The 22,500-nt window shown below is 39.9% G+C and overlaps 5 protein-coding genes across 10 annotated transcripts in view; 1 reads left to right on the top strand and 4 right to left on the bottom strand.

The window, feature by feature from the left end:
- The window catches only part of LOC122131585 (dystrotelin-like), a gene marked incomplete at its 3' end in the record, with an annotated part of 4,230 nt that extends 3,143 nt beyond the window's left edge, over positions 1 to 1,087 (bottom strand). Inside the window, exons 1-3 of the mRNA XM_042706236.1 lie at positions 1,039 to 1,087; positions 426 to 500; positions 1 to 96 (exon numbers count right to left, since the gene is read on the bottom strand). The exon at positions 1 to 96 is cut by the window's left edge and continues 106 nt beyond it. Coding sequence (XP_042562170.1) covers positions 1 to 96; positions 426 to 500; positions 1,039 to 1,057 — 190 coding nt within the window. The remainder of the gene's footprint in view (positions 97 to 425; positions 501 to 1,038) is intronic.
- On the top strand, positions 302 to 4,418 carry LOC122131587 (caspase-8-like). Of its 2 annotated transcripts, none has more exons than XM_042706243.1 (6): positions 302 to 1,010; positions 2,335 to 2,674; positions 2,766 to 2,791; positions 2,962 to 3,067; positions 3,264 to 3,765; positions 4,058 to 4,418. In XM_042706243.1, the coding sequence occupies exons 2-6, from the start codon at positions 2,356 to 2,358 to the stop codon at positions 4,212 to 4,214; spliced, it is 1,110 nt and encodes a 369-aa protein (XP_042562177.1). In that variant the 5' UTR covers positions 302 to 1,010; positions 2,335 to 2,355; the 3' UTR covers positions 4,215 to 4,418. The 2 variants fall into 2 exon arrangements, with proteins under 2 accessions (XP_042562177.1, XP_042562176.1); XM_042706242.1 differs by lacking the exon at positions 302 to 1,010 and adding an exon at positions 1,275 to 1,416.
- On the bottom strand, positions 4,283 to 12,234 carry LOC122131586 (caspase-8-like). 5 transcript variants are annotated; one of them, XM_042706240.1, is made up of 10 exons: positions 11,883 to 12,234; positions 10,117 to 10,562; positions 9,835 to 9,934; positions 9,349 to 9,487; positions 9,184 to 9,233; positions 8,894 to 8,942; positions 7,884 to 7,933; positions 7,488 to 7,596; positions 4,932 to 5,439; positions 4,283 to 4,835 (listed from the first exon to the last, which is right to left on the bottom strand). In XM_042706240.1, the coding sequence occupies exons 2-10, from the start codon at positions 10,422 to 10,424 to the stop codon at positions 4,706 to 4,708; spliced, it is 1,443 nt and encodes a 480-aa protein (XP_042562174.1). In that variant the 5' UTR covers positions 10,425 to 10,562; positions 11,883 to 12,234; the 3' UTR covers positions 4,283 to 4,705. The 5 variants fall into 5 exon arrangements, with proteins under 5 accessions (XP_042562174.1, XP_042562175.1, XP_042562171.1 ...); XM_042706241.1 differs by having other exon boundaries at positions 7,488 to 7,593; positions 11,883 to 12,233; XM_042706237.1 differs by having other exon boundaries at positions 8,894 to 8,945; positions 11,883 to 12,223.
- A 113-nt stretch (positions 12,235 to 12,347) lies between these two features.
- LOC122131589 (ciliogenesis associated TTC17 interacting protein) lies at positions 12,348 to 15,054 on the bottom strand. The gene is made up of 9 exons (XM_042706245.1): positions 14,979 to 15,054; positions 14,411 to 14,596; positions 14,250 to 14,305; positions 13,997 to 14,083; positions 13,541 to 13,708; positions 13,142 to 13,266; positions 12,854 to 12,930; positions 12,675 to 12,763; positions 12,348 to 12,542 (listed from the first exon to the last, which is right to left on the bottom strand). The coding sequence occupies exons 1-9, from the start codon at positions 15,052 to 15,054 to the stop codon at positions 12,348 to 12,350; spliced, it is 1,059 nt and encodes a 352-aa protein (XP_042562179.1).
- A 758-nt stretch (positions 15,055 to 15,812) lies between these two features.
- Positions 15,813 to 20,358, bottom strand: pnkd (PNKD metallo-beta-lactamase domain containing). Its single transcript, XM_042706244.1, has 9 exons — positions 19,707 to 20,358; positions 19,214 to 19,329; positions 19,012 to 19,124; positions 18,322 to 18,380; positions 17,988 to 18,080; positions 17,403 to 17,569; positions 17,094 to 17,180; positions 16,564 to 16,679; positions 15,813 to 16,373 (listed from the first exon to the last, which is right to left on the bottom strand). Exons 1-9 carry the CDS (start codon positions 19,865 to 19,867, stop codon positions 16,200 to 16,202), a joined length of 1,086 nt encoding a protein of 361 aa, XP_042562178.1. The 5' UTR covers positions 19,868 to 20,358; the 3' UTR covers positions 15,813 to 16,199.
- Positions 20,359 to 22,500: the final 2,142 nt, after the last annotated feature.

Raw genomic sequence — 22,500 nt, 5'->3', positions numbered from 1 at the left:
GTCTCACCTCTGCCTCAGAGAGTCGTGTCTGGGGGTCGGCCGATTCACTCAGGAGGCTGAGAGCCGGGCGCAGCTCCCGCAGAGTTACCATGTGCACTAGAACATAATGGGCACATCTCAGGAACGAAGAGCACAAACAGTACAGGAGCAAAAACTGTGTGCGACTTTTAACATGGCATAATCCAACAGGGGTAAATTAGTTATTTACTAACATCGGTGGTTTATGTGTCTGTATTTGTCACTAGGACACTGAGCAACACATGCTTTAAGAGTACACGCTTCACCTATATTTGAGTATGCCAAAACTGTGTATGACTTTTAACACTGCATCATCAAACGCTCTTGCAGACCACATCAGTGTTTTGTCTCTGTGTGATGATAAAGTAACAAGGAGAGGAGAACCACATTACGAGTATTAGACTCACTCTGACACAGCTTCTGTAGGGAGCGAAGCTTCAGCGCAGCACGGTACACTGCTGGACGGACTTCATTCAGGCCCTCTACACAAAACACATAATGCTGAATTTCTCTTGTAATGCAGATAACTACATACACCATCAAGACCATACATAATTTGGTAGTGGTGTCCTGGCTGCTGGTGGTGTTTTCAGGCAAACTTAAATTAAGCTTCCTCTACATATTTGAAAACCATAAACATCCTTGTCTGAATAAAACAAAAAAAAGGGGCAGTGTACGAGTGTGTCAATGCAAAAGAAACATTTTAGATCTAAAGCTCTGCATGGGACTTAAATATGTTTTTCAGTTGGAATACATCTACAACAACCTGCCCATTTTAACCCCTGCTGAGGAGGAGGGGCGTTAACTCTTGTGAATGTTGAGTCTCCATCAGCAGGACAAAATTACACTCACACTCACAGACGGGGACTGGGGGAGGTGGGCCGCCCAAGTCCCAAACGGACGACTTTATGTCAACAGCCGTTTTAAACAGTAGCCTAGTTGGCGCAAGTCAAGAAAAGTCATATAATTTAGTTATAGCTCATAAAACAAATGTAAGTGTGCAGTACCTCTTTAACTTACCAATACTGTCCAGATCCATATTGTTTTCTGTCTGTACAAGCCTTCTAGTATTTGCTTGCAACAAAGAGAAATAGCAATATTTACAATGACAAATCAGATTTCACAAGTGTCCCAGTTTGCAAGTGCTATAATAGCCAAGTTAAGCCTTGGGCGGACAGTCGGTCGCAATCTTCCATTGCCTACAACTTAACTTCCTGTGGAATAAAGTTCAGATGAGAGGCGTATTTACAATGATACCGGAAAAAGGGGGAGAATAGAATACATTGACCACGAGCGCGCCACGCTCATTGTTAGTTTAAAACAGTGCAATCTTGGCAGGGGTTGTTGAATACTTGCATCGATTCAACGCTGCAAGAGCGATTTGTATATAATCGATCGGTAAGTAAGAATGCAAGGAATTCTAATGCAATAACCGTATGTCGTTATCTTTGGCTAGTCGCTTACAGTGCGTTGTGTTTCCTTACTTGGCAATAGCCTGCAATATGCGGAAGAAGTTCATATGGATTCATTGCTAGGGATTTGGATGATATTAGTTAACTACTTGAAGTTTGTGATAGACATTTGCTAAGGATAGCCTAGGGCCATATTGGCTTAAAAGTTTCAACTAACTTTGATGTGGAACGCCGTTCTCCATGCAATTCACTGCATCTCTTTCAACCGATTAAACAACCCTGACTTAAGAGAAACTATGAAGGTTGGCTACTTGCTCTTAAAGATGCAGTATAATATCGTCTCCACACGAACCAGACTTCATGAAGCCATCTTTGTGAACGACACTTGTCATTTCAAAGTTTAAGGAAAGCTATTTACCTTGGCTATTTACTGATAATCCCAATGTTGTTAGAAAGGCTATTTCGCATTATCACTCTTTCATTGACTGGGGAAAGAGTAACGTGAGTATTAGGCTATTGGCTTGAAGATTGATATGATCTATGAAACTCACCCTATCTGCTTATGTTGTGGAGAACTGGAACTGTAAGCCGTGGTCAAAGAAATTACCTATTCAGTGCGATCATTGTTGCTGCAGCAGGCGTCCCATATTAAGCTTAGGTTACCACCTATCCATAATGCATGTCATAGACGTCACGTTACTATGTTATGCACTGCAGATGTAGGCTCTTTCTCCAAGATGTCAAGACTGACGCATGGCAATTTATTATAAGAAGAATAGATAAACCAACTGGAAATTGAAGGCTGATATAATATTTTTATGTGGTTCAAGATAGTGTACCCATTTAATTTAGTTGGTTGTGTTGTTACACAATAATAGTAATACAATACATTTTCCTTTCTCAGGGTTGATCCTGCCTAATTGTAATGGATTTTATTCGTTCCAAAAAAACATCTTTGATAGATGTTCTCTCCACTGATGCCAGTTTCATTTTGCAACATGTTCAGAGCAAAAATCTCATTACTCGACGGGAGTACAGTTACCTTCAAAGCATGTCACAACATGGTGAGAAGACTGCAGTCGAGCTGCTGGACAAACTGATGAACAAAAATGACCAGTACTGCAAGGATTTTATTTCTCTGTTGAGAGAAAATGAAATCCTCAACACCTTTCCTGAATTGAGAGGGCTCCTCCCCCTTCACCGAGATGGCCCCCATCAACAGGCTGTTCAGTCATCTGCACCAGGTACAGTCACATTACATGGCCTTTTCTAAGACCTGTGAGACTTCAGTTTTGCATTCTCAACTGTTTTATTGATCTTTCTGTTGACTTCCAGATAATTCATCCCAGGAGGCCATCTTGGTAAGTCAAATACCAATTTCAACAAGTCCTACTACTTGTATACTTATACTATTTGTTTACTACTATATATACTATACTATAGTCTCTCTCTACTTATTCTACCACTCAGTGCTCAGCCTGAAACACCCTCTTAGGCAGATCTGTTTTCTCTGCTTGTTACCTTTTCACAGGACAAGGCATACAAGATGACTAGCAGTCCTCGTGGCGTCTGTATAATCATCAATAATGTGAACTTTAAACAATCTCAAACACGACAAGGGTCTAATGAAGATGCAGGTATGAAAGTTACCACACTGGTCTTATTGCATTGGAAATTTAGACAACCAAAAATGAATTGGGTCAGCATGCATAGGTTTTTTAAACTTAGTTTTAAGTGTTTTTATTAATGTGAAAATGGTTCAAAATGTTGTTTAGTTCTGAATTGATCTGCTTTCAGTGCTATATTCACTTCTTCTTTATTTCTGTCTCTTAGAAGCCTTGAAAAAAGTCTTCACCTGGCTGGATTTTACAGTGGAATGCCACGAAGACCTGACCAAAGACGAAATGAAGACCATTGTACAGGAGTGCAGTCAGAGGGCTGGTGGAGACTGCTTCGTCTGTTGTGTTCTCAGTCATGGAGAAGCAAAGGGTGTGTTGGGGTGTGACAATGAAGTCCTTCCTATAGAAGACATACTCACCCCCTTGAAAGGGCACAACTGCCAGGCCCTTGCTGGAAAGCCTAAACTCTTCTTCATCCAGGCTTGTCGAGGGAAACGTTTTCAGAACGAAGTGAAAATCCACACCGACGGCTCTCAGGAAGACAACCAGGGATTGGACCTGGATGCTAACCCATGGGAAATTATCTCCATCCCAGCAGATGCTGACTTCCTTGTCTCCATGTCTACTGTGGACGAGCACTACTCTATTAGGCACTCCACCAACGGCTCATGGTTTATACAGTCTCTATGCAAGCGGCTCGAAGAAGGCATACTCAGGTGAGCAACAGCTAACATGATCGATCACTGTGTAGCCCACAACTCCTCCATTGTTTGCATATTTTATTTGTGGCACATTTTGAGTAATTCAACCAGCCCATACACCAATAGAGTGTATTAAATTGAACAGCTCAGGTGTTTAGCAAGGCACTGAAAACTTCAACTAAGTACTCAATTCATGCCTTCAGTGTTATTTACATGCGTATCTGTGGAAAACTTGCCATGTTGGAACAAATGCACTTCAGTGATGTAGCTGAGCAACACTCATTTATGTCCACTTTTGTATTCAAAGGGGGGATGACATCTTGACTGTTCTTACCAAAGTCAATGATGATGTCTGCCAGGAGGAAGGCTTCATCAGGGGAAAGAAAGCCAAACAGGTCCCTGACCAGTCCTTCAGACTCCGGAAGCGGCTTGTTTTTCCAGCGCCTAAGAGTTCAGATCTGTAGCGATGATCAGTCATGTGTGCCCACACTGTGACACATTTTTATTTTTATAAAAAAAATGCTAAGGCTGATTTATTTTTGGATTCAAAATATACATTATTTTTTATTTGGTGAAGGACAAAGTGGCCAGTATGAAACAAAGGGAACACATTCATGTATACACATATTGTAAATGATGACAAAAAATAAAAATAATCTCAAACATAATCTTTTTTGCATTTATCCCACGCTAAAAATGTCTGTAATTTACCAAAATATGTTACAATGATATTACATACATGTCTGAAGAAAACATTCTTTGACAATTCTATGGAAATCTACTTCCATCCAGAGTTCATTCATCCATGTTCTTTTCTATACTGTAAAAAACACTGTACACTGTGCAGTGGCAGGTAGAGTTTGAAGCAATTCATGGAACTAACTGCACGTCAGAGACATAGGTTTTGTGTTTTAGGCAACTCTGGACTAGAAAAAGAAAAGATGGCAGGTCTTAACTAGTCCACAGGTAAAACCAGCTTCCTGGTCAGTGTGTATTTGGGCTGAGGCATCTGCTTGTAGGTATTGTAGTCACGTTTGCTGATTTCATTGTTCACACGTGTAAGGATAGTCAGCAAATCCTCCTTCCTAGAAAATAGAAAAAACATTAGACATTCACTTTGTTGAATAGCGCATGAAGCTTTTTGGATAAACCCACCAAGGAAAACAAGGTGTAAACCTTACTTTGGGCAGCCTGATTCCAACGCCCTGCAGAGTGCCTGGATGTAGATGGACCCGAATGTGGTATGACGGAATGATTTAAATTCCTCAACTGTTGACATTCCAATCAACACATCTGCCTCGGCAGCGACAGACGGCTTATGGAGCATTGGGTTTAGAGCGTCTTCCTCAAACCGCTCACCCAGTTGCTCGTTAGGTCCATCCTCTACTATTTGGCCTTTTTGATACGCACCACCCTGGCACGCCTGAATGAAGAACAGCTTAGGCTTGCCGGTCAGTGTACGACAGGCAGTAAAAGGCCTGTAGAGTTGCTTGATGGGTACTTCTTCCCCATCTACACCCAGCACAGTGCCTTCCATCCCGTGGGAGAGAACGCAGACGACAAGAGCATCATAAGCAGAGTGGCTCTTGTTAGCATATTCTTGCACAACGAATTCCATTTCTTGACCAGTCAGGTCCTTCTTGACATTTACTGTAAAGTGCAGCCATTCAAATACTCTCTGCAAGTCATCTGAAAGAAGAAAAAAAGAGAAGAATTTTAAGAAAGGTTCTTGTGCAAAACAGGTTTGTAGTGTACCTATTGTAACCTACTTAAAACATATACATTATCATAAACAGGATATATATGATTGGGACAGGGACACTGAACACCGGATGCAGTGTATACATATATAAATATTTTACTAATATATAATGCTAAGTCTTTAATTTGAAGAGTGGACTACACATGGGTGGCAGCGACTACAACATCAATGGCATGTGAAATTACAAAACCAATCTGAACACCTGATGGTGGGCCTTAGAAATTGACTGAAAATCTTAAAGTATGGGAATATACAGTATACAGTGCCTTGCATAAGTATTCACCCCCTTGGATGTTTTACCCTTTTATTGCTTTTATAAATCAATCATGGTCAATATAAGTTGGCTTTTTTGACAAAGAAATTCACAAAAAAGCCCACTTTAATGTCAAAGTGAAAACTGATTTATACACAGTTATGTCAATTAAATGAAAATATGTAATGAAAAATAAGTGATTGCATAAGTATTCACCCCCTTTAAAGTGACTGACCTAATTCAACAGAGGTCCGGCCAATTGGTGCTAGAAGTCTCAAAATTAGTGAAATGGGCATCAGTGTGCAGTGAATGTGTCTCAAGTGATTGTAGTATAACGACACCTGTGTCTGGGAGGTCCATTCACTGGTCAGTATTCAGTAATCAGTATTCCTGGCTACCATTACACCATGAATACCAAAGATCACTCCAAGCAACTCAAAGAAAAGGTTATTGAAAAGTATAAGTCAGGGGAAGGATACAAACAAATGTCCAAGGCACTAAACATCCCCTGGAATTCTGTTAAATCCATCATCAAGAAATGGAAGGTATACAGCACATGTGTAAATCTGGCTAGAGCAGGCCGTCCCCACAAATTGAGTGCCCGTGCAAGAAGGAGACTAGTTAGTGGCCTCTCTCACTAGTATCCTTTTTTTGTATCCTTCCTCTGACTTATACTTTTCGATAACCTTTTTTCTGAGTTTCTCAGAGTGTTCTTTTGTCTTCATGGTGTAACGGTAGCCAGGAATACTGATTACTGAATACTGACCAGTGAATGTACCTTCCAGACACAGGTGTCGTTATACTACAATCACTTGAGACACATTCACTGCACACTGATCTCCATTTCACTAATTGTGAGACTTCTAGCACCAATTGGCTGGACCTCTGTTGAATTAGGTCAGTCACTTTAAAGGGGGTGAATACTTTTGCAATCACTTATTTTTTTTATTGACATACAGTACCAGTCAAAAGTTTGGACACACCTTTAATTTAATAAGTTTTACTTAATTCACCCCCTTGGATGTTTTACCCTTTTATTGCTTTTATAAATCAATCATGGTCAATATAAGTTGGCTTTTTTGACAAAAAAGCCCTCTTTAATGTCAAAGTGAAAACAGATTTCTACACAGTTACAGTACCAGTCAAAAGTTTGGACACACCTTCTCATTTTTTAAGAAGTTTTTTCTTTACTTTTATTATTTTCTACATGGTAGATGAAACTTTTTTTGTTTAGTAAATCATTCCATATGTGTTCTTTCATAGTTTAAATGTCTTCAGTATAAATCTACAATGTAGAAAATAATAAAAGTAAAGAAAACACTTCTTAAAAAATGAGAAGGTGTGTCCAAACTTTTGACTGGTACTGTAACTGTGTAGAAATCTGTTTTCACTTTGACATTAAAGAGGGCTTTTTTGTCAAAAAAGCCAACTTATATTGACCATGATTGATTTATAAAAGCAATAAAAGGGTAAAACATCCAAGGGGGTGAATACTTATGCAAGGCACTGTATATCATTGAGAGGTGGATCATAGCCTGTTTATGTAGCCAAATTAGTGTTAATTTACCATATGCTTCGAATCCACTATTTCGGTGAGTTGTCTGAACAGCGAGCTCTTGGATTGCTAAAGTCACCTGCTTCTGCAATAACGGTATGCTTCCTGAAGGCTGTAATAGCTTAAACACATTTCTTCTCAATTTACTCCAATTAAATAAGCCTCACTTTCATCCTTGTCTGTTCCTTTTCGGTCTGGATGGCGATGAAATTTGTCATTATTGATAATCAAACAGATTCCACGGGGTTTAGAGTTCATTGGATATGAATCGTCCTGCTGGTGGAAACAGAGAATAATTATTTATTTGTGAAGTGAAACAGCAGTGTTTCTCACAACATAGCACCTTTGTATAACACATTCCACTGTCTCCAACAATATTGCCCAACATGAGCACTAACATACTGGTTTGTAATGAAGATGCCCTCAGTCTGCTTACTCCTGTCATTGAAGTTAAGTTGAACAAAAACCAAAAAAATGTGTGTGTGTATATATGGTGAGTTTGTGCCTTAGTCCTTTAAGTTTAGTTTAACGTTGAAGTGACAGGACTGAAGTGTGTTAATTACGTCATTTATCACTGGTCCTGCATCTGATACGACACTCTGACTACGGTTACCTGTTGGAGAAAAAGAAGAAATATCAATCAATTTCTGTGCCCACGTTTGATATAAATGCATGAGATCTGTTTAAACATTGTATTCTTCATGTTCATCTTCACTTAATATTACGACATACACATCTGTTAATTTAGTGTGTTTAAATGACAACTCTTTTTAAAACCGGGCTCATTTGTAGTTCAATTTCACAGACAAGGGGTTGTTGTTTACTAGCAATTACCTTAACGTTGCATAGTATCGAAGGCTTGCGACAGTGGCACACAAAAACAAGATGGTCTACAGTATTTAGGCTACTGTGTCTGGACAGTAGGCATATTTAATATACTGTCACTGAATAAACTGCTTTCGCATGGAGTTAATTGTGGTCCTGGGTGTTTGGTCTCTGGCAGCCGGCTCCTGTTGTCAGAGGCCTGGTTTATTTGAGTGACACCTTTTTAAATGAATTACATTTACATGTATTCATTTAGCAGATGTTTTTTTATCCAAAGGGATCTGTACAGTACAGATTTATATTTTCAAAAGTTCTAGTGAATGGACTTTTATAAGTGATGCTGAGACCATTATATGACCATTAAGTGGTCACTGTATTGAAATTTTTGGCATAGGCCTCTGCTGCAAATTTCTGTATAAGTTAGTTACCTACTGACCAACCTTCAGTTCATTACTGAATCAAGAAATGGTGCATTCCATGTCAGATAATGTGAACACCATAGTGACATTACCATATGAATTATTTAAATTAAATAACTGTTAGTGTAACACTAAAGCACTGAATTGAGATCTCATGGACTACTTAAATGCAATTCAAACTATTTAGAGCAACACTGAACAAGGTGTGTCTTCAGAAAGTTAGCAAAAGGATTATTTAATCTGCCTGACAACATTTGTACCTCAATTAGAACATAAGACATACATAAGCAGGGACAACTGTACACAGAGGAAGAACAGCAAGGACTTACGAGGTGTGTTTTGATAGTCCTCTTCTCTACGTGTCTCAACACTCAGGTTCTTCTTCAAATGAAACAAAATTGAACAATGACTTGAGATACAGAAATACTTAATTAAAATGTTCATAGATGTAAGCTTTAAGCAAAGAAGAACTATAAATACTTTTTTGAACACTACCAAAAAATATATGGCAGATATGGCAACTAGATAAGGTAACTATATATGGCTTTCTGGTGCAATGAAAACATGGCCTAATTTGACCTAATTAATGAGCTACTACACATAAGGACAAGTTCTCTACCATGGACTCTGGAAGAAGATTGTTTTCCTGTTCATGGCGACTACTATCACCTAATGGACAAAAAGAGAACAGCAGTCAGTATTGGGTACATTATCACAATCGCTATAAGGCAAAATAGAAAAAATATAGATATATATTGTGCAGAGAGTTTGAAGCGGCCTTGACCTGTTTTAGATAGCCTGTACTCTTCCACCTTGCCAGCCAGCTGCTTATCACAGTGATTTAGGATTTGTTCCAGCTTCTCCACATCGTCCTCAGTAAGCTGCTGCTGTTTCTCCATTTCAGTAAAAACATCCAGGATGGTCTGGAATGTGAGAAGAACCAACCTCTCAGTTTCCCGTTAAAGACATGACGTTGCCTTACTGCACAATAAAACCTGCATGACTACTAACCGACACTGACAGACACTGCACAGATGCAGTTTTCTGTGACATTTTTTTCAAACAATAAAAATGCCCCTGCACATACAAAAATGGTGTGATTCTTAAGTACCAGTAACATTTATTTGTTTTTGAGTGCTCTGAGGACTGTCATATAAGGTCATGAAAAACATAAATAAGCCATGCGGAACCATGTTTCATTTGTATTTCTGAATTATATTGCATTTCCCTTTTAGAACCATGAAAGCTACAGGCAAGAGGTTTAACTCACTGCAGAGGCTTCTAGTTTCCCTCGGGGCAGATTCACCAGGAACTTGAAGGAGGACAGTTTTTCACTTGTCATGTTTTCAGCTACATCAAAAAGCATCTTTCTGTAAAATGGGGGAGAATACAAGCAATTAATCACCATTCTTGCACTGTGAAATTAGTCTGACAACGAACATAAAAGTTGGGAACCATCACTTGTAATGGATTCATACCATGATTGTTTAACTCCCTGAAGCACACATTGACAGTTCAAAAATGGCACATTTGCATAAACACAGGAACTAACCTGTAGGAAGACAGGCCATCATAAAAATCTCTGCCCTTTTGGAGTGAAGTTAACACCTGCTGCTCAGATGACCCCATGTCCCGCAACAGATCAAAGCGTTTGATGGTGAAAAGAAGCTCTTGCAGGAACATCATGTCACCGTTCATCCGATCTTGTTCGTTCAGACGCACAAAGAGATCATTGGCATCACTGACGATCTCCAGGTGTTTCTTGCCTACAACATCACTGCAGAGGAACTTGAGGGAAGCCACCTCTGCCGAGTTCAGCTCGTGGTCAATCTTCAACAGTAGCTGCAGGTTGTTATCCATGCTGAACTGAGGATGTCTACAGTTGCCTTTGCAGAGGGTTCTCCTTGTTTTTGATTTATCGATTATTTATTGATTAATCTCAGCTTTCAAATGAATCTTGTAGTCAGTATATAAGACATCACTGGCTTCACTGAGCGACTGCAAGAGTACAAGAAAGAAACATATGTGACGCCATACACCAGTTGAGACAGTGTTTTCAAATATTCTCATGAACCTATGGTCTTTGAGGCTATACCAAGTTGACTTAACATGCTGTCTATGGGGATGTCTATTTAGGACTTTGGTTTGGGCCTACAGCCAATAACTGCTAACTTAAAACAAGACTACCTACTTACACGCATTCTCCCTATGTGATTTAATGTGTGAAAGCAAATTCTAATGTGTGGGTGAATGTGTGTGAAATTAAAACATGGCGTTGACAACTGATAACTGAGAATTCAGTTTACCTGTTCATAGGCTGCTCACCCACAAGTACACGCCGATACGCACAGAGAAAATCATCAAACAAAAGGAACCAAAGCGGCAAATACAGGTATGCTATGTAAAAAGCAACCGTAGTTACACTACGGGCACCGCATGTCAGTCACTGCTGTGCTGTCCCTAACCTTATGTTCATATCCTGACTTCAAATTAAAGACATGGCTTGGCAGCACTATATGATAATAACTATACTAATTGAAATTATTGTAAAAGTAAAAACAGTCAAATAGCAGAGCTTGTTTTAGTTTTTAAATCTGTCATCATATCCAGTGGCCAATATAATTACGTTATTATTTTCACCAACACAAAAAATCAGTCCTAAAATATAAATACAATATTAGCATCAACACATTTGCCCACCAATAGTCTTAATGCACTATAAATGCCAACTAGAAGAGCAAATAGGATGAGATAGGCATATAGGGCCTTTTGGGACAGTCATTTTTGGAAACAAGTTGTATCCATCTCAACCATACACAGTGCAGCACCGAATGTGGACCCCATTTGAGCCTCTCATTGTAATCTAGTAAAATGATTAGGTTAAAGTCGCCGATTTTCGTTTAATATTGTTTAGTATGTGAACAAATTAGGCTACCTTAAATTATGTAAATACAATGCCACTCACTTTCAAATGTTTACATTCTTACAACACAAATAAACCTGTCCTTTATCAGACATACACGATCGATCACGGCTCTCTGAGAACAACAAAGTGAACTACCAACGTCGATTTCTTCGAGTTGGTTAGCTTATTAACAACTTTGTCAGCTCACAAACACGCACCACGCGTTAGTCAAACATTATCAAAGTCATCTAAAAACATCCGATATGACATTTGTCCCGCAAAGAAAATGGGACAACTATGTAAAAACTCCAAAGTTGGTCTGCGGGCTAATCTTACAAAGTTAACTTTTAAGTCTGCCTCGTAGTTGAAGTTACCAAATGTCAGATCAATCCATAGAAGCTTACCACACTTACCCTATCGATCACGGGGTTCTATTTTAGTAATTGTACGATGTCGACCACCAAAGGTATATATTTCCCTTTTTTAATGCATTTAGCCAGTCCTCAACAAGTCGGTTGACCATACAAAGTTTGGTCTTCACTGGATCTTCACTTTCAGTTTCTACACAATGCGGAAGTGGGTCTGAAATGTTTGTCACGTGTCTGTCACAGAGGCGGTATTATACAGGTGTCAAGCGCCCAATGCTTATGTTTTCATCCGTGTAATATGTCTTGGTATTGTTGCATTAAAATAAAAGAGAGGTTTAAGACATTTACTAAATCGCCCAAAAGTATTATATAAAGAACACAAGTTAAGCCATGTTTTAAAACAAGAATTCAGATACAGAGCCTTGTTTATTTAACATTGATGACTTCACGTAAAGTCAGTACACTGATAAATTGCAATTATTAAGGTATTTTAACACAAAACTTTCCAGATTATCTAAAGGATCGGGTGCTTTTGAAGGTGTCTGCTGGTGGGCGCTGAGAAGAGAAAGGGGCAAAATACTCCCTGGCAAAGGAGAAGACATCCTGAGGTTTTCTCAGCAAGAGGAACTGCAGAAAGTCCGCTAAAACTGCCCTCAGCTCAGGATGGTGTCTCACATATGACATATGGTCCGCTTTCAACTCCTCCTGTAGGGAAAACAGGGTGCATGAGAGGGAGCACATGGCATGTGGACTGCAAACTACCACTGTCTGTATACATTCAATTATGCACGGTAATGCTATTGGAAATATGAAGCAGAAAGTATTTGGTTTATTTACTTTTCGATCGAGAAATTTTGAGTACAGCTGCATGTCCTCTTCCCACACGAGAAGCCTCTTTTCAAAGACAGGTCTTTTATCCTGCTCATCTGCAAGCACATAAAGTTGCAGAACAGTGTCTTGCATATGGATAAGAGCAAAATGTACAAAATAGATAATATGTGACAAAATATTTGTACCTCCAGTTATTAGCGTAGGCAGCTTGAGAAGTTTCATCATAACAGGGGAGCCTATCTGAACTCTACTCACTAAATGCCTGTATGGGAAAAGCATAATGTGTAAGACAAAGCAAGGAATATTTATTTCAAAATAATTGTCAGGTTTTATTGGCACATAAAGCAATTTAAACATAACAAATATTGAATGAAATCCAATTGGTCTGAATAAAACATTGCAAAATATAGATCAGTAATATAGAATAACTTCTAAAAGACAAAAGAGGCAAGAACATTTAGAATGCATCTCACCCATCTTGTAGGAAATAGCACTGCCACATTGCCGGAATGTCCTCCACTGAGTCAACAGTCCTCTCAATGCCAAACCCATCCACCGTCTCACTCCCCACCACTTGTTTCGTCTCCCCAAGCTCCCTCTGGTTTAAAACAGCACACAGTTCAAGCTACGTGATGCAAGTCAGTACTGAGCCACAGATTCCAGACATGACCTCTAGCCGCCTGTATATGTAAAGGAAGTGAGCACGGTCGCAGGCACAACCAATAACTATTGGGTTCATGTCTTATTTGGTCATGCACAGCTATAGTATTGACTAATAGATGTAGAATTATAATGGCTTGTGCATGGTGTCATTCCAAAGGACACAGTCCTTCATTCCCATGATTTTGTAAATACATCCCTCGGGCACTCACATAGGTGGAGAGACATATCTGAGTCTCTGCATCGAATGACAGAAACGTCATATTCTCTGGAATGTTCTTTCGTTGGGCTAAAATGCGCAGGATGAGCAAGTTGGAGGCCTCCGACACAAAGCCACATAAAGAGCTCAGAGGAAATGTAGATATCTGCTCCCTCACCTCCTACAGACGAGAACAAATGAGAGTCCTTAAGAGTGGGAGAAAGACACCAAGACCGTCTGATTGGTAGACAGCAACGATGTATGCAATCATTCAGGAAGAATTCTGAGTATGCTGTACAACAAAATGAAGGGAAGGACAGAAACTTCATATATATATGAAGAAAATACAGAAATATGACATTTCTGTACACACATACACACACACACACATACATTGAAAAGTTAATAGCAGGCTCCCTCAGAAAACAACACACAGTGTGTAGTGTGTGTGTGTGTGTCTATTGATCACCTCTTCCTCTTGGGTGACCTTATTCACGATCAGCTGCCCATCTTGTCTCACCATGTGAGACTTTCTGTCCAGACTGTGTCCCCGTAGCTGTAGAATATTCAACAGTACAAGATTATTTCATGTAGCAATATTCACATATGTACATATATAATATGTATATCCAATATAATATCCATAATGCAAGTGAATTTTTGTCAGGGAAAGTCACAACATGTATTGAAGTGAGGAAGCAATAAAAATGGGAGCAAAATACCTTCACATATTCATGAAGGTCTTGTTCTAGTGTTTCAAAAGTAGCAGTAACGTACCCTGCCAAGGTATGAAAGCTTGATTATTTCCACCACAATCACAAAGAATAAAAAGGAGTTCAAAAGTCAGTTTTGGTCCTCAAATAGAGTCTGGCATTAGCCTTACCTGTAATTGAAGTCCCACAGGGGATGCTGTCAATAGCGCCATGGCTGTTAGCATGGACCAGGAAGCATGGTTGATTGTTATGGACAGTATTTTGGATACTGATGCAGAACTCCCCTAGTTCCCTGCCTGTGTCCGACACGGTTACCAGGGAGTCAGCAAATAAGCATCGCTGCACATCCTCGAGCTCTGTTCACAGGGAAGAACACATTTCAAACTGTGACAAATAAACATGCAATGCTATGCTTATGTCTTCATCTGCGATTTATAAAGGCTAGACTCTTTAAAAATTAGGCAAAAATATGGCTAAAAATCATGTTCCCGTTTAATTGAGACTGCTCAGTATGCTTGTCATTTAAGCTACAGTTCATTCCTAAGATTGGCCTATAACTTTATTTGTTTTGGAAGTCAGCGGGGCAGTGAAAGTCAATAGATTGTGTAAGCTAAATTCTGAGTTGCCAGAAACAGATGGTTAACCTGCTGGTCTGAAAATAGAACCGGATACAACCAATCACTTGTGTCAAAACCAACTTCGACCACTTATGATGTATGAAATGTATGATATACTCACCAATACTTGATAAAAAAGCAAGTGCTTCAGTGGACGGTTTCAGCGCATCTGTCAATCCTTTGGAGGCATCATCCATGTCTGATTTCAGTAAGGGAAAAGGTAATTTATACTACTGCTGCTCGTTAGTCTATTTGCAATCACCACAGCTCAACAGACAGTACAATATTATTGTTTCAATATTCCGGAATTCGCTACCACGAAATCTCATATTGCAGTTAAAAGAATGCACATGACTATCAACTATCCGTTGTCTAACTTAATGTATTCGCTGCCTAGCTAGCTAGCTTCAAGCTACAGCTGCCTTCCTTGTCAGCACTGACGGGTAACTTCTCTAAGGCACCGTTTGATAGCTTTCCTTTCATGTATTTCTTAGCTTGCAAGTTAACTGAACGTGTCTATATTAGCTGCCTAGCTACCGTTAAGTTTTCAAAAAGGTTTTAAATAGTAGGATGCTATATTTACCTCGCAGTGTAGTGTTTATGTTGATGTAAAGTGCATCTCCTCTAACTCTTCATTCAGCGCTTATTTTCCCTTTGGACCTATATCTAGCTAGCATAGCTAACCCCCAACATCCCGGTTGCCTTAGTAACGACCTCAACCAAGCAAATTAACCAAGTCAGCCGCTTCGTAGCGCACCACGACCTTTGGTCATTGCAAAGTTGTACAGTAAGCGAACATGTATAAAATACTCTGCTGGTCAATGCATATTTAGGCGACAGAAGCAGACCTCGAGAATAAGATAAATGCAAATTATATATTATAATCTTACACTAATAGGTTCCCAAAATAACTTCAGGGAAACAAACTGCACAAACACAAAGATGCACACATAGGTTGCAAAAGGAATAGGAACAATTATTTATTGTTAAAAACAATTGACTCATAAATATAAATATAAGTGCATTTGGTACCTTTGTTTGCCTACCTTAAAATGTATTTTCATTAACAGTTGTGTTGCAAATATGAGGTAAGGGGTTTAGAATTCAGAATGTGATCAAAATGGTTCACATGGCCTATAACACTATCAAGGCCAGAAAAATCAAAGACCCCAAACGGAAACATCTCTTATGAAATCAGTGCTAGGAATAGGCGTCATGCCCAAATTCTGACCTAAACAGGCCTCACTTCAGAACATTTCAATTCACATAAACAGCAGCCTAGGCCTGTGCTACTGTAGTTAGGGATGACTTTAGTGCTGTGTGAGAGAGATAGGAACAGAATCTATCGGGCCTTGTAGATGTCCTTGCGTCTCCGGAGCTCTTCCAGAACCCGGGCCCTGTAGGCAGTCCAGTCTTCGTCCTGATTCTGCTGAAGTCCCAGAGCCCGCTGGAGTTCAAGAGCATGAGTGCGCAGGAATGGGTTATACTCCTTCTCCTCCCCCAGTGTAGAGGGACTCTGGAAGAGGGGGGAAATAGAATAATAAAGTAAAGTTGAATAAATAAGTAATTTCAAACCCAATGGTATAGCTCACCATTCTTAAAAGAAAATTAAATAAAATTAAAGAGAATGAGTATAAATCACATAGGTCAACACCACACTTTTGCAATGGACTGCAGAATGTGTTTGAGGTATCTTTCACCCTCACCGTACAGAGTCTCTGACCCCTCTGCTGAAGAACCCACTGAAGCTTCTGCTCCCGGGTAGTGTTAGTGGGCTCCAACTCGGCTGCAAACAAAAGGTTGTCCTCTGCATACTCATGACCTGTAGACCAAAGCACGAGCACAGAACACACAATATTTTACTAGACCAATATCAGGTTCATGATGTTTACTGTAGTTTGTTATACTCAAATTGATCTCATATTTAATGCATCATGGGCAAAGAACAACAGTGTGTCAGGAGAAGACCTGAGTAAATATTTCTTTGAGTTTCTCACCCAGTCTTTGAAATTAGCCATCTAAAGTCATCCGATTTACATTAAAATCATGATATAATGAAATGAATACTAAAGAACAAAATGTTAAATGTTCCCAACCCAGTCATACACTGTCCTGTCTGGCCTAACATTCCTATGTATGATTTAATTTCTTCCTCCTGAAAAGAGAACATGTGTTGCCCTGACCATTTCCAGAAATAAAGGGCGACTGGATCATGACTCATATGCCCACACCCTACCCGGCCAGAGTAGAGTCTCGTCATTCAGGGAGTTGACGGTGTCCAGAGATGACAGCATCGTCACGGCAGTGCCTTCAAACATTCTTCCTGATGGATAAGAAAACATGAGTCAGCCCCATGCACTACTGTCAACTTGAAATCAGTTTCCACTGCGGCTTGCACAGCTATCCCATTTCAAAATTACGCAGTGACCAGTAGGGTAAAGAATGAAGCCATAGTGGGCGTAGTAAAGTAACATCTGGCTGTGAAATCTTGAGGGTCCCCCCCCTCTGTTAAATGTCTTTGCACACAGGGAGAACCATCACTTACCGCAGCCTGAAAGGAACACCAGATCCCCTGAGAAGAGACTGCTGGGGCTGCCAAAGGTTCGACCATCCAGCAGGTAGATCATGTGGCCCACGGTGTGGCCAGGTGTGAAGAAGGCCCTGAATCGCAGGCATGTGCCTATGTCTATGGTGTCTTTGTCAGAGAGGGGGCTGAGGTGGCAAAATAACAACAGTGGGCATAAATACCAATATAACCATGTGGCAGCTAATAGAAATCACAATTTTACCACACTTGGCTCCAGGGATATAGGGTAGGTCAAAGCAGGTGGATGTAATGAATCCAACTATGGCAAAAACTTCACTCAGGGTATAAGACAACTCAAATATATTTTTGCATGGTTTACACAAGCGCTTGGGTAAGTAAGAGAGGACCAAAATAAATAATTCCTTCTCTCTTTAATTTATTTAATTCCTCAAATAAGATATTCTTACAATTCTAAAAGACATACAGAAATTACTTTTATATTTATTAGTTGATATTTCTAAAAAGCCATTCACATCTTTGATTAAAAGCTAAAATTACAGTCATGCTGGAAATCAGCCATCATTTTTAGCGTTGTGGACCTACTGTGTCAATCCTGGAATATTATCCATAGCATTTCCATAAACTCGACAGCCAGCATGGAGTCTTGTAAGTCCCTTGTTCCCTCCACTGTGGTCCCTTCACACAAAGACAAAATATTGCACAATTATACAGCGGTTGATTTTATGTAAACGTATGTAAACACCAGCACATGCACACAATAGAATCCTAGAAATACACTCTGAATAAAACATGATTCATGACCCAAACTTCAGACAGGCACCAAACAGGAGACAAAAGACAACTTCCAAGTACACAACTGACCATTGTTACAAGAACTCCCTGGCCAGTAATGAGGCTTTTATAAGCAGTATCTCACCAGTGTTTGTGTGTGCAGAGAATGGCTTCCAAGGTCACTTCTTCCTCCTTCAGGCAGGCCTGTGCAATGGAGTAACTGTGTTATACAACTGGCACAGTTGCCCATCACTAAAGTAGAATACTCTACATGGTATATAAACCTCAAACACTGCATTACACCTTGTATAGTGTGGAGCTAAAGGGAATAAAGTAATTCAAGAGAAATTCTCTGAATCCCTTCGTATAGGGCCTTCAAAACAGACATGTTTATTCATGTGCTCCTAATTATGACTTTTGTTGAAGTTTGATTTGATTTGATTTGTCTTTTACTATTACTCCCCTCATCTCAGCAGACAACAGTATCTGCAGTAGGTTTTCTATTCCGTTTTGTTTACAAACGTGACCATTGAATGAAAATCCAGTGTAATTCCATTATAATTGTAAATCTACTTTTTTCCTTTTTATCTGCTGTAATCCATTATCAGCTTTTACAGTTTTCCTACAGCAGGTTCTCTCCAACATGACCACATCTCTGCACCCCTTTGAGACTAAGGCATGTCAAAACAGGACATTTGGGGCAGGATATTCCAACAAGTGCAAAGCATGCACTAAAAATGACCATTCATTCCCTTCCATATATTATAACACATAGGCTCGATAGCCATGAGGGCATCATATAGACGACTGCATAGACAACATTTGAATCTCAAACCTGGACAGCCTGTGGGTCAGCAGGATCCACTACAACTGCAACATTAGAGGATGTGTCTACTATCAAATAGCTGTAGTTGTCAGAGAGCACCGGAATGGGTATTATCTTGACACCTGTAACAACATAAATGCAGACGGAGTTAGGCTCCTTATTAGTTGTTATTGTTATCAGATGAATTTGTGGAGCCTGTGACACTGCCTACCATTCATTATAGTTGGTTGTGTTCTTGAATGTCCAGTGGGATATTGCTCACGAGCTTTTCTCATCTGACGTTTGTAGAACATATATCCAAGTTTTGTTTTTGTGTACAGCGAATACCTGACAGTTGAAAACAACAGTTATTTCACCAAATCATAGATGAAGAAATCGCTTCATCTAGCTTCATCTAGTGGTCTAGTTTAACAATAATAGTGGATTAGGGTACGTTAGCCTATTCATTCTAACACTACACCAAATTCAGCTCTCATCTCATTTAAACGTCACGACGCTTAGTAACTCATACAGTTTGTATGTGAACACAATGTTCACCGTAGCTTGTACAAAAACAGAACTAACACATTTTGACAATATTGTAATTTCAAGCCTAGCCTGCGCATTGGCACATTTTATTGAACGACGGCTAGGCTGGTTGACAGCAAGCAAGCGTAACGTGAAAGCAACAGAGATAACCGCCGGAACAACAGACCGGTACTTACGCTATCCAAAAGAGAGGTTTCTCTGATCGGGCCATGATTCTCATAAAGAACCCACTGTTCCATGTACATTTCCTGCCAAACTGTCTGCGATAGAAAATACACAGGCCCGAACAACACACAGCAACACCAAGGAAATACACCATCCAGTCAGGAAGCGCCATCGTCAAGGGCGTGGTCTAAATTACGTACTCTAAAGGTAAGCGTCCTTTGCAAACCAGAGTGGGTCAAGCAATCTTCATAAACTCACTTCATAGGGTGAGGTGATGGTCCATCATTTGTTTGCAGTATATTTCCTTTCGATTATGCTACCTCATGGGAGATAGACTATCATATCGGTTTTAAGCAGCTAGGAACTAACACAGTTCCGGGTATCCCCCATTGTAACCTGTGGTCCAAAAATGTGCATGCTTTGCCCGCTCAATCTATGAACCTTTTGATGACTGAATAAGAGCAGTCTCCTATACAGTTCGCACAAGTGTGGCACAGGAGGCTGACAATATCACCAGTTCTAGTTCCACCAGTAGCCCATACAGAAAAAAATTGTTGTACTGTCTGGGTGTGTCCTGCAAGCATCTCAGGCACATCGTACATTTTAACCTTAAAAGCCAACAGCTTATCACACAAACTGTTTGCGGTTGAAAACTGCAACCTTTAAGCAGGTCCCGAGTGCTGAAATGACAGCCTGCCTTGCTTATATAAGGGTGTGATGTTCAAAGAAAACAATGTGGGTGTGACCCTGAAAAAAAGTTTAGACAGAGCAATGGAGTAGGCTAACTAGAACTTTTTAGACCCCACCTACTGGCTTGGTCACCAAATTCCGGGAAACGTTTGCAACAAGCTAACATATCGGTCTGAGCTTTATCCTAGAGAACCAGGCGACGGGTGGAAACTCAACTTATTCCGCCACCGAATCGAATTATATCGTCAGGATCCTCTCGTTCAGTGTTTTGGATATCTTTGGATACCTTTCCCCCTTCATCTCTTTGGGTGATTGTTTTTTTGGGTGACGACTTTAGGCTATTTTTGGACCTCGTTACCTGGTATGTAATCTGTTTTAGAGGTTGTTCATAGTAAACTTCCTGTTTCGTCCACCTAACAGCCGATGTAGCTTGGTTTAGACAAACTGCGCCTGTACCATATGTAGGCTAGGCCTATAGGCTATTATTAGGCTTTTATTATAAAACATAGGCTACTGCTAATGTCATAATTAACTGTTAAGTCCAGAAATAAAGAACTGGGGGGTATTCCAAGTAAGAATCACCAATAAAACGTTTAACAATAAATCTCTAGCCTCCTCGGGGTTACCTCTTACTCTTAGTTAACATACCCAGGTTTGTCACTAAACCACGTAGGCCGACTGGGAATATCCCCCTAATTAGAAATAATGAATAAATAAGCAATGACACAGACGATCAACCGCAGTTAAAGGTCCCTTATGGATTTGCATTAGCCGAGGCTAGATATTTATACACGTTGTTAAACGTTTTATTGGTGATCCTTAACTGTATCACAACCATACGAGTACATTTTCCTTTCACCATACACTATTTAATAATCTTAGCAAATGTGATAGAATATAGCCTCAGTGTATAGCAGAAGTCTCTGGCTATAGCCTGTCCACATCTTCTTGGACTAGTTATATATTTCACATTTCTGTTAGAATATACCAGAATTCTACCTATAATACGAAACCCTTCTTGGTCACTGGCTTTCTTATCTGTCTATTTTTACACTGTAGTCAGATCATATGACTTAAACGGGTTGCCATGCTGTTCATAGTTGCAACATGAAATTACAAGTGTTTAGGTGAACATCATTAGGTGAACTACTGAAACTCTTTGAACAAGATCGACTCCTTACAATCACACAGATGAATATACAGATACAGACATTTTAGACTCTATTACAAAGTTTCTGAAAGAAGACTATTTGTGTGTGTGTGTGCTGAGTGTACAGAGAGGGCCTGTCAATTTGGATTTTCAGTGCGTGTGTTGTGTAATGGGTGTCATGACTGGGCGGCGCCCTGCTGAAGTCAGGGCAAAAAGTTACTTTTTCCAGTCCTTATTATTGTTGTTGTTGCCTAGCAGAGGCAACATGATGTAACAGAATTCTTAAAAGTGAGTGTTAGTCACTGCACTCCAATATTGTGAGCTTTATACAGGTTACCCGAGTGTCTTGTTGACATTTGACTGCCCTACCAAGAGATAAAGAGTGGAAATTCATGTAACCTTGGCTGAGATATGGGTGAAATTAATCTTTCATTATTTCAACATTCGTATAGTAAATATTGGGCCTATTGAATGTGTTCTTAGTGGGTTGACGTTTGAATTGATGTAATACTCCTATAATCTATTGGGTTTAATCTGCTAATGTCCTCCGTTTATAGTGGGCTTTTTTTGGAGGAAAAATCTTGTTGCGGCCAAGCTGTGGCTTATTCCTAAAGAGGAGAGTAAGTGAAGAAACACATGGAAACGATTTATATGTTCAACTGATCCTCCCTCAGAGAATAAGCCTACCCTCAGAGGACTTTTCAGAGCACTGAATAACACCATGCAGTTTTTTGATAGTCTACGTAGAGTGGGCACAGGGCATGACATACATGGGGTGTTTGATATAGCGCAGTCATTTTGGGTCACTCCTTGTGTGACTTTCAGTTTCCCCCACATTTTACCCACAAAACAGGATGTGCTGCTTTTTGCTGATTGCACTCATGCCCACACTGTGGCTGACGCAGAACGTTGTGTGTGTGTCACTGTGTGAACTTCCACCCTGAGAAAACCAATACTGTCAGTTT

The sequence above is a fragment of the Clupea harengus genome, unplaced genomic scaffold (genome assembly GCF_900700415.2).
Source record: "Clupea harengus unplaced genomic scaffold, Ch_v2.0.2, whole genome shotgun sequence".
Taxonomy (NCBI): Eukaryota; Metazoa; Chordata; class Actinopteri; order Clupeiformes; family Clupeidae; genus Clupea; species Clupea harengus.
This window is presented reverse-complemented; position numbering and strand designations above follow the sequence as displayed.

Bases quoted from the DNA above. Each gene is read 5' to 3' on its own strand.
- LOC122131587 (XM_042706243.1), top strand. From the start codon at position 2,356: ATGGATTTTATTCGTTCCAAAAAAACATCTTTGATAGATGTTCTCTCC. The intron at 2,675-2,765 runs GTACAGTCACAT...GTTGACTTCCAG, and splicing joins TGTTCAGTCATCTGCACCAG to ATAATTCATCCCAGGAGGCC. The intron at 3,068-3,263 runs GTATGAAAGTTA...TCTGTCTCTTAG, and splicing joins AGGGTCTAATGAAGATGCAG to AAGCCTTGAAAAAAGTCTTC.
- LOC122131586 (XM_042706237.1), bottom strand. From the start codon at position 10,424: ATGGATAACAACCTGCAGCTACTGTTGAAGATTGACCACGAGCTGAAC. The intron at 7,934-8,893 runs GTAAGTCCTTGC...TTTCTCCAACAG, and splicing joins GGACTATCAAAACACACCTC to GTAACCGTAGTCAGAGTGTC. The intron at 4,836-4,931 runs GTAAGGTTTACA...TCTATTTTCTAG, and splicing joins TTGGAATCAGGCTGCCCAAA to GAAGGAGGATTTGCTGACTA.
- LOC122131589 (XM_042706245.1), bottom strand. From the start codon at position 15,054: ATGGATGATGCCTCCAAAGGATTGACAGATGCGCTGAAACCGTCCACT. The intron at 14,597-14,978 runs GTGAGTATATCA...CCCTGTGAACAG, and splicing joins TGCTTTTTTATCAAGTATTG to AGCTCGAGGATGTGCAGCGA. The intron at 14,306-14,410 runs GTAAGGCTAATG...ATACCTTGGCAG, and splicing joins CTGTGGGACTTCAATTACAG to GGTACGTTACTGCTACTTTT.
- pnkd (XM_042706244.1), bottom strand. From the start codon at position 19,867: ATGGCGCTTCCTGACTGGATGGTGTATTTCCTTGGTGTTGCTGTGTGT. The intron at 19,125-19,213 runs GTAGGCAGTGTC...ATGTTGTTACAG, and splicing joins ACAACCAACTATAATGAATG to GTGTCAAGATAATACCCATT. The intron at 18,081-18,321 runs GTGAGATACTGC...CTTTGTGTGAAG, and splicing joins CTCTGCACACACAAACACTG to GGACCACAGTGGAGGGAACA.